This window comes from Somniosus microcephalus, chromosome 5, assembly GCF_052327205.1.
Source record: "Somniosus microcephalus isolate GS21.2 chromosome 5, FLI_Smic_1.0, whole genome shotgun sequence".
In the NCBI taxonomy this organism is placed as follows: Eukaryota; Metazoa; Chordata; class Chondrichthyes; order Squaliformes; family Somniosidae; genus Somniosus; species Somniosus microcephalus.
In genome coordinates this window covers 24,876,895-24,889,636 of record NC_140991.1, presented here as the reverse complement: position 1 = coordinate 24,889,636, position 12,742 = coordinate 24,876,895, and the positions used below count along the sequence as shown (strand labels likewise).

The 12,742-nt window shown below is 45.4% G+C and overlaps 1 protein-coding gene across 3 annotated transcripts in view; it reads right to left on the bottom strand.

The window, feature by feature from the left end:
* The window catches only part of obscnb (obscurin, cytoskeletal calmodulin and titin-interacting RhoGEF b), a 656,492-nt gene that overhangs the window by 356,757 nt on the left and 286,993 nt on the right, over positions 1 to 12,742 (bottom strand). For all 3 annotated transcript variants that reach the window (XM_085987453.1, XM_085987451.1, XM_085987452.1), the window contains 6 exons: positions 11,351 to 11,617; positions 8,528 to 8,794; positions 7,387 to 7,653; positions 4,542 to 4,808; positions 3,391 to 3,657; positions 2,403 to 2,669 (listed from right to left, as the gene is read on the bottom strand). In XM_085987453.1, coding sequence (XP_085843579.1) covers positions 2,403 to 2,669; positions 3,391 to 3,657; positions 4,542 to 4,808; positions 7,387 to 7,653; positions 8,528 to 8,794; positions 11,351 to 11,617 — 1,602 coding nt within the window. The remainder of the gene's footprint in view (positions 1 to 2,402; positions 2,670 to 3,390; positions 3,658 to 4,541; positions 4,809 to 7,386; positions 7,654 to 8,527; positions 8,795 to 11,350; positions 11,618 to 12,742) is intronic.

The window sequence follows — 12,742 nt, the reverse complement described above, 5'->3', positions numbered from 1 at the left end:
CTGCACCTTATCTGAGGCTGCAGATCTGGCTGAAGCAGCTGGCACAGCTCAGTCACCACCTCCTTTCTAAATCGCAGCCTTCTGACACACTGCTCCTCCGGCATGTTCATGCAGGAAAACTGCTGTCAGAAAACCCTGCCAGCGTAAGGTCTGCTGTGGCGACGTCTGTTGGCCCTCCTCCGTCTGGCCATGCCCACCCCCCTCTCCCAGCGTCTCAGTGCCCTTTCCAGATGATTCAGCAGCAGGACGTTCCCCTCCAATGCAGCCCCCATAATAAGTTCCCACAGGAAGGTTCCCCATTGTCAAGGCTCACCAACAGCAAGGTGATGGTCAGAAGGCTGAAGATCGTCTGCATGCGCTGGCTCAGTGGTCAAATGGCTCTCAGTGAGCAGCTCAGCAACTCTTTGTAGCACTCGAGGAAGTTGTGCTCCAAAAATGGCTGCCGCTTTTAAACCACACCAGTCCCCTTTAAATAACGCTCCTCCAGCCCGAGAGCGACTTGGTAAGGTCCAGGTAAGCTGTCACTATTAGCGCCAGGCACTACGGAGGGGGGCGCCATTGAATTTCCAGGCCGGGGCGCCCAAAAGGCGTTGTACACTCAAATGACGTCATAATCAGCCTGCGCCCATGAGCGGGCACTAAGATTTAGCGCCGGCGCTAAATGCATGCTCAATATGGGGTGAGGCGCTAGGCGCCTTGCGCCCGCCCGGAAATTGGCTAGTGCCCCACTTCTCGGCCTCTTTAGGCGTTAATCGGTGGCGCTAACAACCGAATTTCTCCCCCTTTGTCTGACATCCAGTACTGGACGAGCAGAAATTTCATCCCACTAAATATTGGGAAGACCAAAGCCACTGTCTTCGGTCCCCGCCACAAACTCCATTCCCTACCCACTCCATCCCTCTCCCTGGCAACTTTCTGAGGCTGAACCAGACTGTTCGCAACCTCGGTGTCATAACTGACCCCAAAATAACCTTCCGACCACATATCCGCGCCATCACTAAGACCGCCTATTTCCACCTCCGGAACATCGTCCAACTCTGCTCCTGGCTCAGCTCATCTGCTACTGAAACCCTCATCCAAGCCTTTGTTACCTCTAGGCTTGACTATTCCAACTTACTCCTGACATTCTACCCTCTGTAAACATGAGGTCATCCAAAACTCTGCTGCCCATGTCCTAACACTCACCAAGTCCCGTTTACCCATCAGCCCGGTGCTCGTTGACCTACATTGGCTCCTGGTTAAGAAACGCCTCGATTTTAAAATTCTCATCCTTGTTTTCAAATTCCTCCATGGCCTCGCCCCTTCCTATCTCTGTAATCTCCATCAGCCCCACAACCTTCAGATATCTGCGCTTCTCTAATTCTGGCCTCTTGAGCATCCCCGATTTTAATCGCTCCACAATTGGTGGCCTTGCCTTCAGCTGCTAAGAGCCTAAGCTCTGGAATTCCATCCCTAGTCGTCTGTTTCTCTACCTCTCTTTCCTCCTTTAAGACGCTTCTTAAAACCTACACCTTTGACCAAGCTTTTGATCATCTGCCCTAAAATCTCCTTATGTGGCTCGGAGTCAGATTTTGTTTCATAACACTCCCGTGAAGCGCATTGGGACGCTTTACTACGTTAAAGGCGCTATATAAATACAAGTTGTGGGTGTTGTTGCTGTTGTATATGAAGTCTATGTTATCATAGGTGATCCTGTAATAAAATTGCAGTGATTCATCCACTCCATTTGCCTTGTTTTCTGCTACAGATTCACATACTATGCTGCGCTGCAGGCTTGTGAAGCTCCCGTTTACTTCTTAGTGGGGATGACTGTGAGCAGCTGAGGCGAAGCAAAAAGTTGTACTTCAGAACCACACGAGCTGCATGTGACTTGAGAGATGAATGTTGGCCTCCCTAGCCTATACTGTGAAGTTAAAAAAATCTTTGTTCCCATGTTGCCATCATCTTTACTTCCCTTTCATTAATGTCATGCAGCTCTCGTAATGCTCATCCTACTTGTGTTAATAGCAGCAAAACTGTCTGTTCAATTATGCCTCCTAACAGGCGGCTCAGCACGAAAGTTAGCCGATTTTCCACCTTCCCACAACCCGGCAAGCTGCTGCAAGGGGCGTTCATTTGACACCCGCAGCTCATCAGTGGCATGCAAATGAGGCCAAAATCAAAAATGGTTCGGGCCTCCCGACGCAGGCTTTGGAAGGCAGAGCAGCCACTTTGCAGACTTCTTGTCCGTTTCAGGAGGAAATCGAATTGCACGGCGTCTCTAAATTGCTGCAAAAATGTGCAGTAAAATTTAGAACTCTGAACTCAACATTTATGGACAATAAAGATGACTGATGTGATGAGACATCTCAAGTGATGAAAAGTGAGGGTTTAGTTACGGTGAATAAAGGTTGTTGTCCTACCCTTCACTTCTAAAGATGCAGTTGTCTCTTGATCTCCTGAATCGCAGGTATATTCTCCAGCATCTTCGACTTTTAGGCTATGAATAAGCAACTCAACACAGGATCCCTTTTGCTTCATTTCATGCTTCTCGCTTGGATGAAGTACCACAGATCCCTTCCTCCATTCCACTGGGGCATCTGGTTTTGTGATCTCACAGCTCAGAATGGCAGTAACATCCTCTTCAGCTTCCTTGTTCTGAAGCTCTTGTTTGAAAAGCACAGGAAGGGCTAAGGGAGACAGTAATTTAGTTCATGATGATGTACTTCAGTTAGGATTCAAAACTGATTTCTGAACAACCACAAAATCTGAAACAAACTTGATGTGAGGAAGCTATTCACTATCAGGGTTCTGCTATCATTCCTCAACAGCCTGAGCTTGCTATCATGGTTGTTACTGGCATTAGAACAGCTGGATTGGATTACTCCATGCTGTTAAACTGACAAATTGCTACTTTCTTGCATGTTAATTTATGCCAGCTAGAACTGAAGAACGTGAACATGTTCAATTACGGTTGATGTATGTCATAAAATCATATACAATAACCATGTCTAACAAGACAACTTGCTATCGTACTAGTCTCCTACACATTTTCATTTTAGTCTCTATCGACTGCATCACAAGCAGCCATTTCTATGTAATTCCAGACTTTTCTGTAAAGCTTCACTAAATGTTCAATGCCATTCAGAATATTTTTAACCAATGTATATACTAATATATTTCAAACTAATGGGTAAAAAGAACACTAACTATAAAACTATGTTGCAGTTTCCACCTCCAAAGAGTGCTGACTTTCATAAAGTGTGGAGGTATTTTGATGTCAAACAACAAAATAAAATATATTTTAACAAGAAATTCATATCGCCAACAATTATGGATAAAGTGTTGGATAAAATCTTATGAGAAGACGGACAATAAATTAATCATCAAGAGTAACGACTGTTGTCCTACCCTTCACTTTTAGGAAGCCCATTGTCTGCTGATCCCCTGAATCGCAGGTATATTCTCCAGCATCTTCAACTGTTAGGCTATGAATAAGCAACTCAACACAGGAACCCTTTTGCTTCATTTCATGCTTCTCGCTTGGATGAAGTACCACAGATCCCTTCCTCCATTCCACTGGGGCATCTGGTTTTGTGATCTCACAGTTCAGAATGGCAGTACCATCCTCTTCAGCTTCCTTGTTCTGAAGCTCTTGTTTGAAAAGCACAGGAAGGGCTAAGGGAGACAGTAATTTAGTTCATGATGATGTACTTCAGTTAGGATTCAAAACCGATTTCTGAACACCCACAACATTTCAAACAAGCTCACTAAGAAAACAATGTTTGAGAAGGCTATTCAATACAAGGGTGCTGCCAGCTCATAACCCCGAACTTGCACTTATGGTTGTTGTCGTCCCTAGAACCGCTGAATTAGATTACTCCTGGATGCTAACTGACAAATTGCTGCTTTCTTGTGAGTTGATCATTTTTGTCAGCCTGAACTGAAGAACGTCACAATTTGCAATAACAGTTTACATACGTCACAAAATCATACACCATAACTGGTGTAAGGGAGTCAAGGGTTACGGGGAGGGGGCAAGGAAGTGGAGTTGAGGCCAAGATCAGATCAGCCATGATCTTATTGAATGGCGGAGCAGGCTCGAGGGGCCAAATGACCTACTCCTGCTCCTACGTCTTATGTTCTTATGTAACTACATCTAATAACACAACTGGTGTCCTATCCATTCTTAATTTAGTTCCTAATGAGTGCATCACAAGCATTTCTTTATAATTCCAAACTTCTCTGCATAACTTTGTAAAAAGTTCAACGCAGTGCAGAATATTTTTTCCAATTTATATACTAATATATTTCAAATTAATGTCACACTAATGGGTAAAATAAATATAGAATACTGACTATATAACTATGTTGCAAGTTCCACCTACCAAAAAGTGCTGACTTTCATAATAATATGTGGAGCTATTTTGGAATGAAACAAAAATTAAAATATCATTTGAACACGGAAGCCATAGTCAACAATTATAGATAAAGTGGTGGATGAAATCTTAAGAGAAGATGGACAACAAACTATTCGATAAGAGTATTGGTCGTTATCCTACCCTTCACTTTTAGCAAGCCCATTGTCTGCTGATCCCCTGAATCGCAGGTATATTCTCCAGCATCTTCGACTTTTAGGCTATGAATAAGCAACTCAACACAGGATCCCTTTTGCTTCATTTCATGCTTCTCGCTTGGATGAAGTACCACAGATCCCTTCCTCCATTCCACTGGGGCATCTGGTTTTGTGATCTCACAGTTCAGAGTGGCAGTACCATCCTCTTCAGCTTCCTTGTTCTGAAGCTCTTGTTTGAAAAGCACAGGAAGGGCTAAGGGAGACAGTAATTTAGGTCACGATAATGTACTTCATTTAAGATTCAAAACTGATTTCTGAATATCCACAAAACCTCAAACAAGCTCAGTAAAGGAAAACAATGTTTGAGGAAGCTATTAAATTTTTTTGGTTCTGCTAGCATTCCTGAACATTGTTCTTACGGTTGTTGACCTTAGAATTGCAGGATTGGATTACACCTTGCTGGTAACTGACAAATTGCTACTTTCTTGTGAGCTGATAATTTCTGTCAGACTGAACTGAAGAATGTTATAATTTGCTATAACAGTTTAAGTATGTCACAAGACCATACACCTTAACTATGTCCGACGAGACAACTGGTCTCCTAGCCATTCTTAATTCAGTCCATATCGAGTGCATCACAAGTAGACACTCCATACATACGTAATTCCAGACTTTGCTGCAAGCTTCACAAAGTTCAATTTAGTTTAGAATATATTTTCCAATGCATATACTAATATTTCAAACTAATGTCACACTACTGGGTAAAAAAAATAGAACATTGACTATAAAATATATTGCAATTTCAATCTCCCAAAAAAGTCAGTCATAACTGCGCCGAAGGAGGCAATTTGGCCCATCAAGTCCGTGCCGGCTCTCTGTAGGGCAATCCAGTCAGTCCCATTCCCCCACTCTATCCCCGTGGCCCTGCAAATTTGGGCGCGATCTTGCCAGCCCTGGGGAGGTGGGTCTGCCGGGAAAATGGCAGAATGTGGGGGCGGGTGCCCATCCTGCCCACAACCCGCCTCCGTGCCATCTTCCCAGGGGGCGGGTAGCCGACCCACGCCGGGTACCATCTCCTGCAGGCGGGAAGGGGATTACAGCCACTTAACTACCTGTTAACAGGTAGTTAACAGGCAGATAAGAGGATTATCCCCATTTTACCCACACAAGTGCGGGCTTCCCGGAGGCTGCGAGCCCCGCCAGGGTCACCGAGGTGAGCAGTGGGTCTGCGGGGTGCAAAAGTGCGCTATGAAGGTAAGTGATGGGTGCAAGTGTGGAGAGGTGAGTATATGAGGTAAGTGGAAAGTGTTAGAAAAAGTTTACTTACCTTTGTTTCTTCCTGCAGGTTTCAATTGTTGGGGATGCGGAGAGTCTCGCACTTCCGCGGCAGAGATGACAGAGGGCTGCTGCATTCTCCAATGCAACAACCATCTAATTTCTGCTCCGGAAAGAGGTTTGATGAGTCTTGAATACAAGAACTCATCAAACTACAGAGAATGTCAGTGTTTGACAGCTTCACAGAGCTGTCAAATGATGACAATTCATCTGTCAAAAATTTCTGAGATGAAACGTCATACGCTGACGTTCTCTGTAACCAGCTTCGCCTTAATTGGCCTGCTAAGCCCGCTGCGCGGGCTTAATAAGGTCAATCAAGGGAAAATAGCGTGGGTTGGCCAGAAGTCAATGGAGGCGGGACTAAAACCCGACAAGTGGGAGTCCTGCCTCCTAAAGCTCCCCATTGGCAAAATCCAGCCCTTTATTTCTCTCAAGTGCCTATCCAGTCTCCCCTTGAAAACATTGAGTGTCTCTGCTTCTACCACTTCCGTCGGCAGCGAATTCCAGGTCATCACTACTCGCTGCGTTAAAAAGTTTTTCCTCACATCCTTCCTCTTGCCCAAAACCTTAAATCTGTGAACCCCTAGTCCTTGTACCATCAACTAGTGGGAACAGCCTTTCCACATCTAGCCTATCCAAACCCGTCATAATGTACACCTTTATCAAATCACCCCTCAACCTCCTTTGCTGTAATGAAAACAAATCCAGCTTCTCCAACCTGCCGTTGTAGCTGAGGTGCCCCATCCCCGGAACCATTCTGGTAAATCTCCTCTGCACCCTCTCAAGGACCATCACATCCTTCCTAAAGTGTGGTGACCAGAACGGGACACAATACTCCAGTTGTGGCCGCCCGGCACCTCGCCTTTAATTAACGTCGCCCCAGCCACAGGTAGGCCCCCCTGACCCCGTCGGATATCGCGTCCGGCGGAAAGTCAGGGGGCGCTACTGAAGATCGCGGCCAGGAAGCTGCGCACGGCGATGACGTCATTGTCGGTGGTGTAGCACCGCAGGGCGCTAACGGTTACTGCCGCCGCTAACCTCCTGCTGAATTTCCCGGGAAGCATTGGCAGCGCCGCGACAGGGCGCTAGTTGCTTTGCGCCCCTCTTAGGGTGCTAACGGGAGGCGCAAAGCAACTGAATTTTTCCCCCATAACCTCTATTTATGAAGCCATATATCCCATATGCTTTGTTAACCACTCTCCTTATGCCCTGCCACTTTCAGGGACCTATGCACATTAACTCCCAGGTCCCTCTGTCCCTGCACGCTCTTTAAAACTGTACCATTAAGTGTATATTGCCTCTCCCTGCTCCATCTGCCAAAATGCATCAGCTCACACTTCTCTATATTAAATTCCATCTGCCACTTGTCTGCCCATTCTGCTAGCCTTTCTATGTCCTGTTGCAGTCGATTGGTATCATCACAGTTTGCCACACCCCCAAGTATGAGAAGATGAACATACTAAACTATTCATTAACAGTAATGGTTGTTGTCCTACCCTTCACTTTAAGGAAGGCCATTGTCTGCTGATCCCCTGAATCGCAGGTATATTCTCCAGTGTCTTCAACTTTTAGGCTATGAATAAGCAACTCAACACAGGAACCCTTTTGCTTCATTTCATGCTTCTCGCTTGAATGAAGTACCACAGATCCCATCCTCCATTCCACTGGGGCATCTGGTTTTGTGATCTCACAGTTCAGAATGACAGTACCATCCTCTTCAGCTTCCTTGTTCTGAAGTTCTTGTTTGAAAAGCACAGGAAGGGCTAAGGGAGACAGTAATTTAGTTCATGATGATGTACTTCAGTTAAGATACAAAAATGATTTCTGAACACCCACAACATTTCAAAGAAGCTCACTAAAAAAAAATGTTTGGGAAGGCTATTCACCATCAGGGTTCTGCCACCATTCTTCAAAACTCTGAACTTGCACTTATGGTTGTTGTCCCTAGAACCACTGAATTAGATTACTCCTGGATGCTAACTGACAAATTGCTGCTTTGTGAGTTGATAATTTTTGTCAGCCTGAACTGAAGAACGTCACAATTGGTAAGAATAGTTTGCGTATGTCACAAAATCATACACCATAACTGGTGTAAGGGAGTCGAGGGTTACGGGGAGGGGGCAAGGAAGTGGAGTTGAGGCCAAGATCAGATCAGCCATGATCATATTGAATGGCGGAGCAGGCTCGAGGGGCCAAGTGACCTTCTCCTGCTCCTACATCTTATGTAACTACATCTAACACAACTAGTGTCCTACCCATTCTTAATTTAGTTCCTAATGAGTGCATCACAAGCATTTCTTTATAATTCCAAACTTCTCTGTATAACTTTATAAAAAGTTCAACGCAGAGCAGAATATTTTTTCCAAATTTATATACTAATACATTTCAAATTAATGTCACTCTAATGGGTAAAATAAATATAGAATACTGACTATATAACTATGTTGCAAGTTCCACCTACCAAAAAGTGCTGACTTTCATAATAATATGTGGAGCTATTTTCGAATGAAACAAAAATTAAAATATCATTTGAACACGGAAGCCATATCGACAACAATTAAAGATAAAGTGGTGGATGAAATCTTAAGAGAAGATGGACAACAAACTATTCGATAAGAGTATTGGTTGTTGTCCTACCCTTCACTTTTAGCAAGCCCATTGTCTGCTGATCCCCTGAATCGCAGGTATATTCTCCAGCATCTTCGACTTTTAGGCTATGAATAAGCAACTCAACACAGGAACCCTTTTGCTTCATTTCATGCTTCTCGCTTGGATGAAGTACCACAGATCCCTTCCTCCATTCCACTGGGGCATCTGGTTTTGTGATCTCACAGTTCAGAGTGGCAGTACCATCCTCTTCAGCTTCCTTGTTCTGAAGCTCTTGTTTGAAAAGCACAGGAAGGGCTAAGGGAGACAGTAATTTAGTTCATGATGATGTACTTCAGTTATGGTTCAAAACTGATTTCTGAACATCCACAAATTTGAAACAGTTTGATTTGAGGAAGCTATTCACTATCAGGGTTCTGTTATCATTGCTCAACAGCCTGAGCTTGCTATCATGGTTGTTACTGGCATTAGAACTGCTGGATTGGATTACTCCATGCTGTTGAACTGACAAATTGCTACTTTCGTGCGTGTTCATTTATGCCAGCCGAAACTGAAGAACGTGAACATGTTCAATAACAGTTGGTGTAAGTCATAAAATCATATACAATAACCATGTCTAACAAGACAACTTGCGATCGTACTAGTCTCCTACACATTTTCATTTTAGTCTCTATCGACTGGATCACAAGCAGCCATTTCTATGTAATTCCAGACTTTTCTGTAAAGCTTCACTAAATGTTCAATGCCATTCAGAATATTTTTAACCAATCTATATACTAATATACATATCAATATATATCAAAGGATCGTGGTGTCTGTCTGTCTGTCTGTCCGGGGCATCACGCAAAAGTTATAGAGCATACCTACACATATGTTATATCAAAAGAAAGCTTATGATTAGGGGAGTCTCATAGGCGTATTTACTTTTTGGTCAGACAAAAATTGTTCAGACAGAATACAAAAACCATTCAAAAATCTGCTCATTAGCGGTTGGCCAATCATACAGGGGAATCTGCTCATTAGCATTGAGTGACGTGAAGGTTGACCAATCCTCCGGGGGGAGTGTGCTGCGTCACGGGGGGCGTTTCATGGTGTGTGTGGGCGGGGCCTAATCTTTCAAACTGCCGTTAGTGCCGCACAAAATGGCGGCCGCCCCTCTTCACCCGCAAAATCTCCCTCCGGCTCTCACCTTTTAGCAGGGGGAGAGGCTGCTTTAAATTAGACTCTTCATCTCTTTTGTTTTTCTTTTCTCTGGACGGCTGCGCGGGAAAACAGACAACCACGCGGCCCGAGAGACAGCGAGCGGGGGAGCAGCGGCAGCTGAGCTCGGGTGAGCGGCGGCGGGCCGCAGCGAGAGCACGCCGCAGCGGGAGCTGAGCTCCGGTGAGTGGCGGCAGGCCGCAGCGGCAGCTGAGCTCGGGTAAGTCGGGCCGGGCCTAAGGCGCTACGCCGTGCGCGGGGGCTGCACTTCGCCGGAGCGGGAGCTCATCAGGGGGGTTTTGCGACGGGTGTTTTTGCTGTCTCTCTCTCCTTCCCTCTCTCTCTCCTTCCCTCCCTCTCTCTCCTTCCTTCTCTCTCTCTCCTTCCTTCTCTCCTTCCTTCTCTCTCTCTCTCCTTCCTTCTCTCTCTTTCTCTCGTTCCTTCCCTCTCTCCTTCCTTCCCTCTCTCTCTCTCTTTCCCTCTCTCTCTCTCTCCTTCCCTCTCTCTCTCTCCCTCTCCCTCCTTCCCTCTGTGTCTCTCTCTCTCCTTCCGTCTCTCCCTCCCTCTCTCTCTCTCCTTCCCTCTCTCTCTCTGTCTCTCTCTCCTTCCTTCTATCACTCTCTCTCCTTCCTTCTCTCTCTCTCCTTCCTTCTCTCTCCCTCTCTCTCTCTCTCTCTGCTTCCTTCTCTCTCTCCTTCCTTCTCTCTCCTTCCTTCTCTCTCTCCTTCCTTCTCTCTCTCTCCTTCCTTCTCTCTCTCCTTCCTTCTCTCTCTCCTTCCTTCTCTCTCTCTCTCCTTCCTTCTCTCTCTCTCCTTCCTTCTCTCTCTCCTTCCTTCTCTGTCCTTCCTTCTCTCTCTCCTTCCTTCCCTCTCTCTCTCCTTCCTTCTCTCTCTCCTTCCCTCTCTCTCCTTCCTTCCCTCTGTCTCTCTCTCCTTCCCTCTGTCTCTCTCCTTCCCTCTCTCTCCTTCCCTTTCCCTCTCTCTCTCCTTCCCTTTCTCTCTCGCTCTCCTTCCTTCTCTCTCTCCTTCCTTCTCTCTCTCTCTCCTTCCTTCTCTCCCTCTCCTTCCTTCTCTCTCTCTCTCCTTCCTTCTCTCTCTCTCCTTCCTTCTCTCTCTCTCCTTCCTTCTCTCTCTCTCTCTCCTTCCTTCTCTCTCCTTCCTTCTCTCTCTCCTTCCCTCTCTCTCTCCTTCCCTCTCTCTCTCTCTCTCTCCTTCCCTCTCTCTCTCTCTCCTTCCCTCTCTCTCCTTCCCTCTCTCTCCTTCCCCCTCTCTCCTTCCCCCTCTCTCCTTCCCCCTCTCTCCTTCCCCCTCTCTCCTTCCCCCAGACAGACAGACAGACGGAGAGACTCATTGATATATATGGATAAAAATTAATTCTACTTTTTTCATAACCACATGCCCTCAAAAAACCCTCGGCACCGCCGGGCACTCCAGCTAATGGGTAAAAAGAACACTAACTATAAAACTATGTTGCTATTTCCACCTCCCAAAAAGTGCTGACTTTCATAAAATGTGGAGGTATTTTGATGTCAAACAAAAAAAAAATTTGAACAAGAAATCCGTATCGCCAACAATTATGGATAAAGTGTTGTATAAAATCTTATGAGAAGACGGACAATAAATTAATCATCAAGAGTAACGACTGTTGGCCTACCCTTCACTTTTAGGAAGGCCATTGTCTGCTGATCCCCTGAATCACAGATATATTCTCCAGCATCTTCGACTTTTAGGCTATGAATAAGCAACTCAACACAGGAACCCTTTTGCTTCATTTCATGCTTCTCGCTTGGATGAAGTACCACAGATCCCTTCCTCCATTCCACTGGGGCATCTGGTTTTGTGATCTCACAGTTCAGAATGACAGTACCATCCTCTTCAGCTTCCTTGTTCTGAAGCTCTTGTTTGAAAAGCACAGGAAGGGCTAAGGGAGACAGTAATTTAGGTCACGATGATGTACTTCAGTTATGGTTCAAAACTGATTTCTGAACAGCCACAAAACCTCAAATATGCTCACTAAAGGAAAACAATGTTTGAGGAAGCTATTCAATTTTTTGGTTCTGCTAGCATTCCTGAACATTGTTCTTACGGTTGTTGACCTTAGAATTGCTGGATTGGATTACACCTTGCTGGTAACTGACAAATTGCTACTTTCTTGTGAGCTGATAATTTCTGTCAGACTGAACTGAAGAATGTTATAATTTGTTATAACAGTTTAAGTATGTCACAAGACCATACACCTTAACTATGTCTGACGAGACAACTGGTCTCCTAGCCATTCTTAATTCAGTCCATATCGAGTGCATCACAAGTAGACACTCCATATCTACATAATTCCAGACTTCGCTGCAAGCTTCACAGAAAGTTGAATGTTATTTAGAATATTTTTTCCAATGCATATACTAATATTTCAAACTAATGTCACACTAATGGGTAAAAAAAATAGAACATCTATATATATAAAGCGGCTCTTCTGTCTGTCTGTCTGTCCGTGTTCGATACGTTTGAAAGTTACAGAGCGTACCGACGCGCGCGTCGCCTCAAAAGAAAGCTTGCGATTCCGGACCGGTCATAGGCGTATTTACGTTTCGGCCGGACAAAAACCGCGCCCGCGGTATCCGAAAAACATTCAGCGTTCCGCTCATTAGCATCTCATTAGCGACCGTGTGACGTCGAGGTCGACCAATCGTACGGCGGGTTCCTGGCGCGTGCCGTCCTACAGTTGAGTGTCGAGTGACTCGACGATTGACGAATCCTACGCTTCGGTGACCTGACCGGTCAACCAATCAGTGCGTGTGTGGGCGGGCCTTATCCTTCTGAACCGAGGTGAGTGGCCGCCATCTTGATTTTTCACGATTTTTTCCCCCACACTTTCTGTGTGTTAGGGAGCTAAGGTAAATATTTTAATGATGTGTTAGGGAATTAAATAACAATTTATTTGTGTTTTAAATTGTGTTTAGCAAATGCGCACGTGGTGGGCGGGGCAGTTGGCTCCTCGTTCGAGACCAGGCCTGCGTCCGACCCGAGGGGCCACTTAGTTAACCGGCAG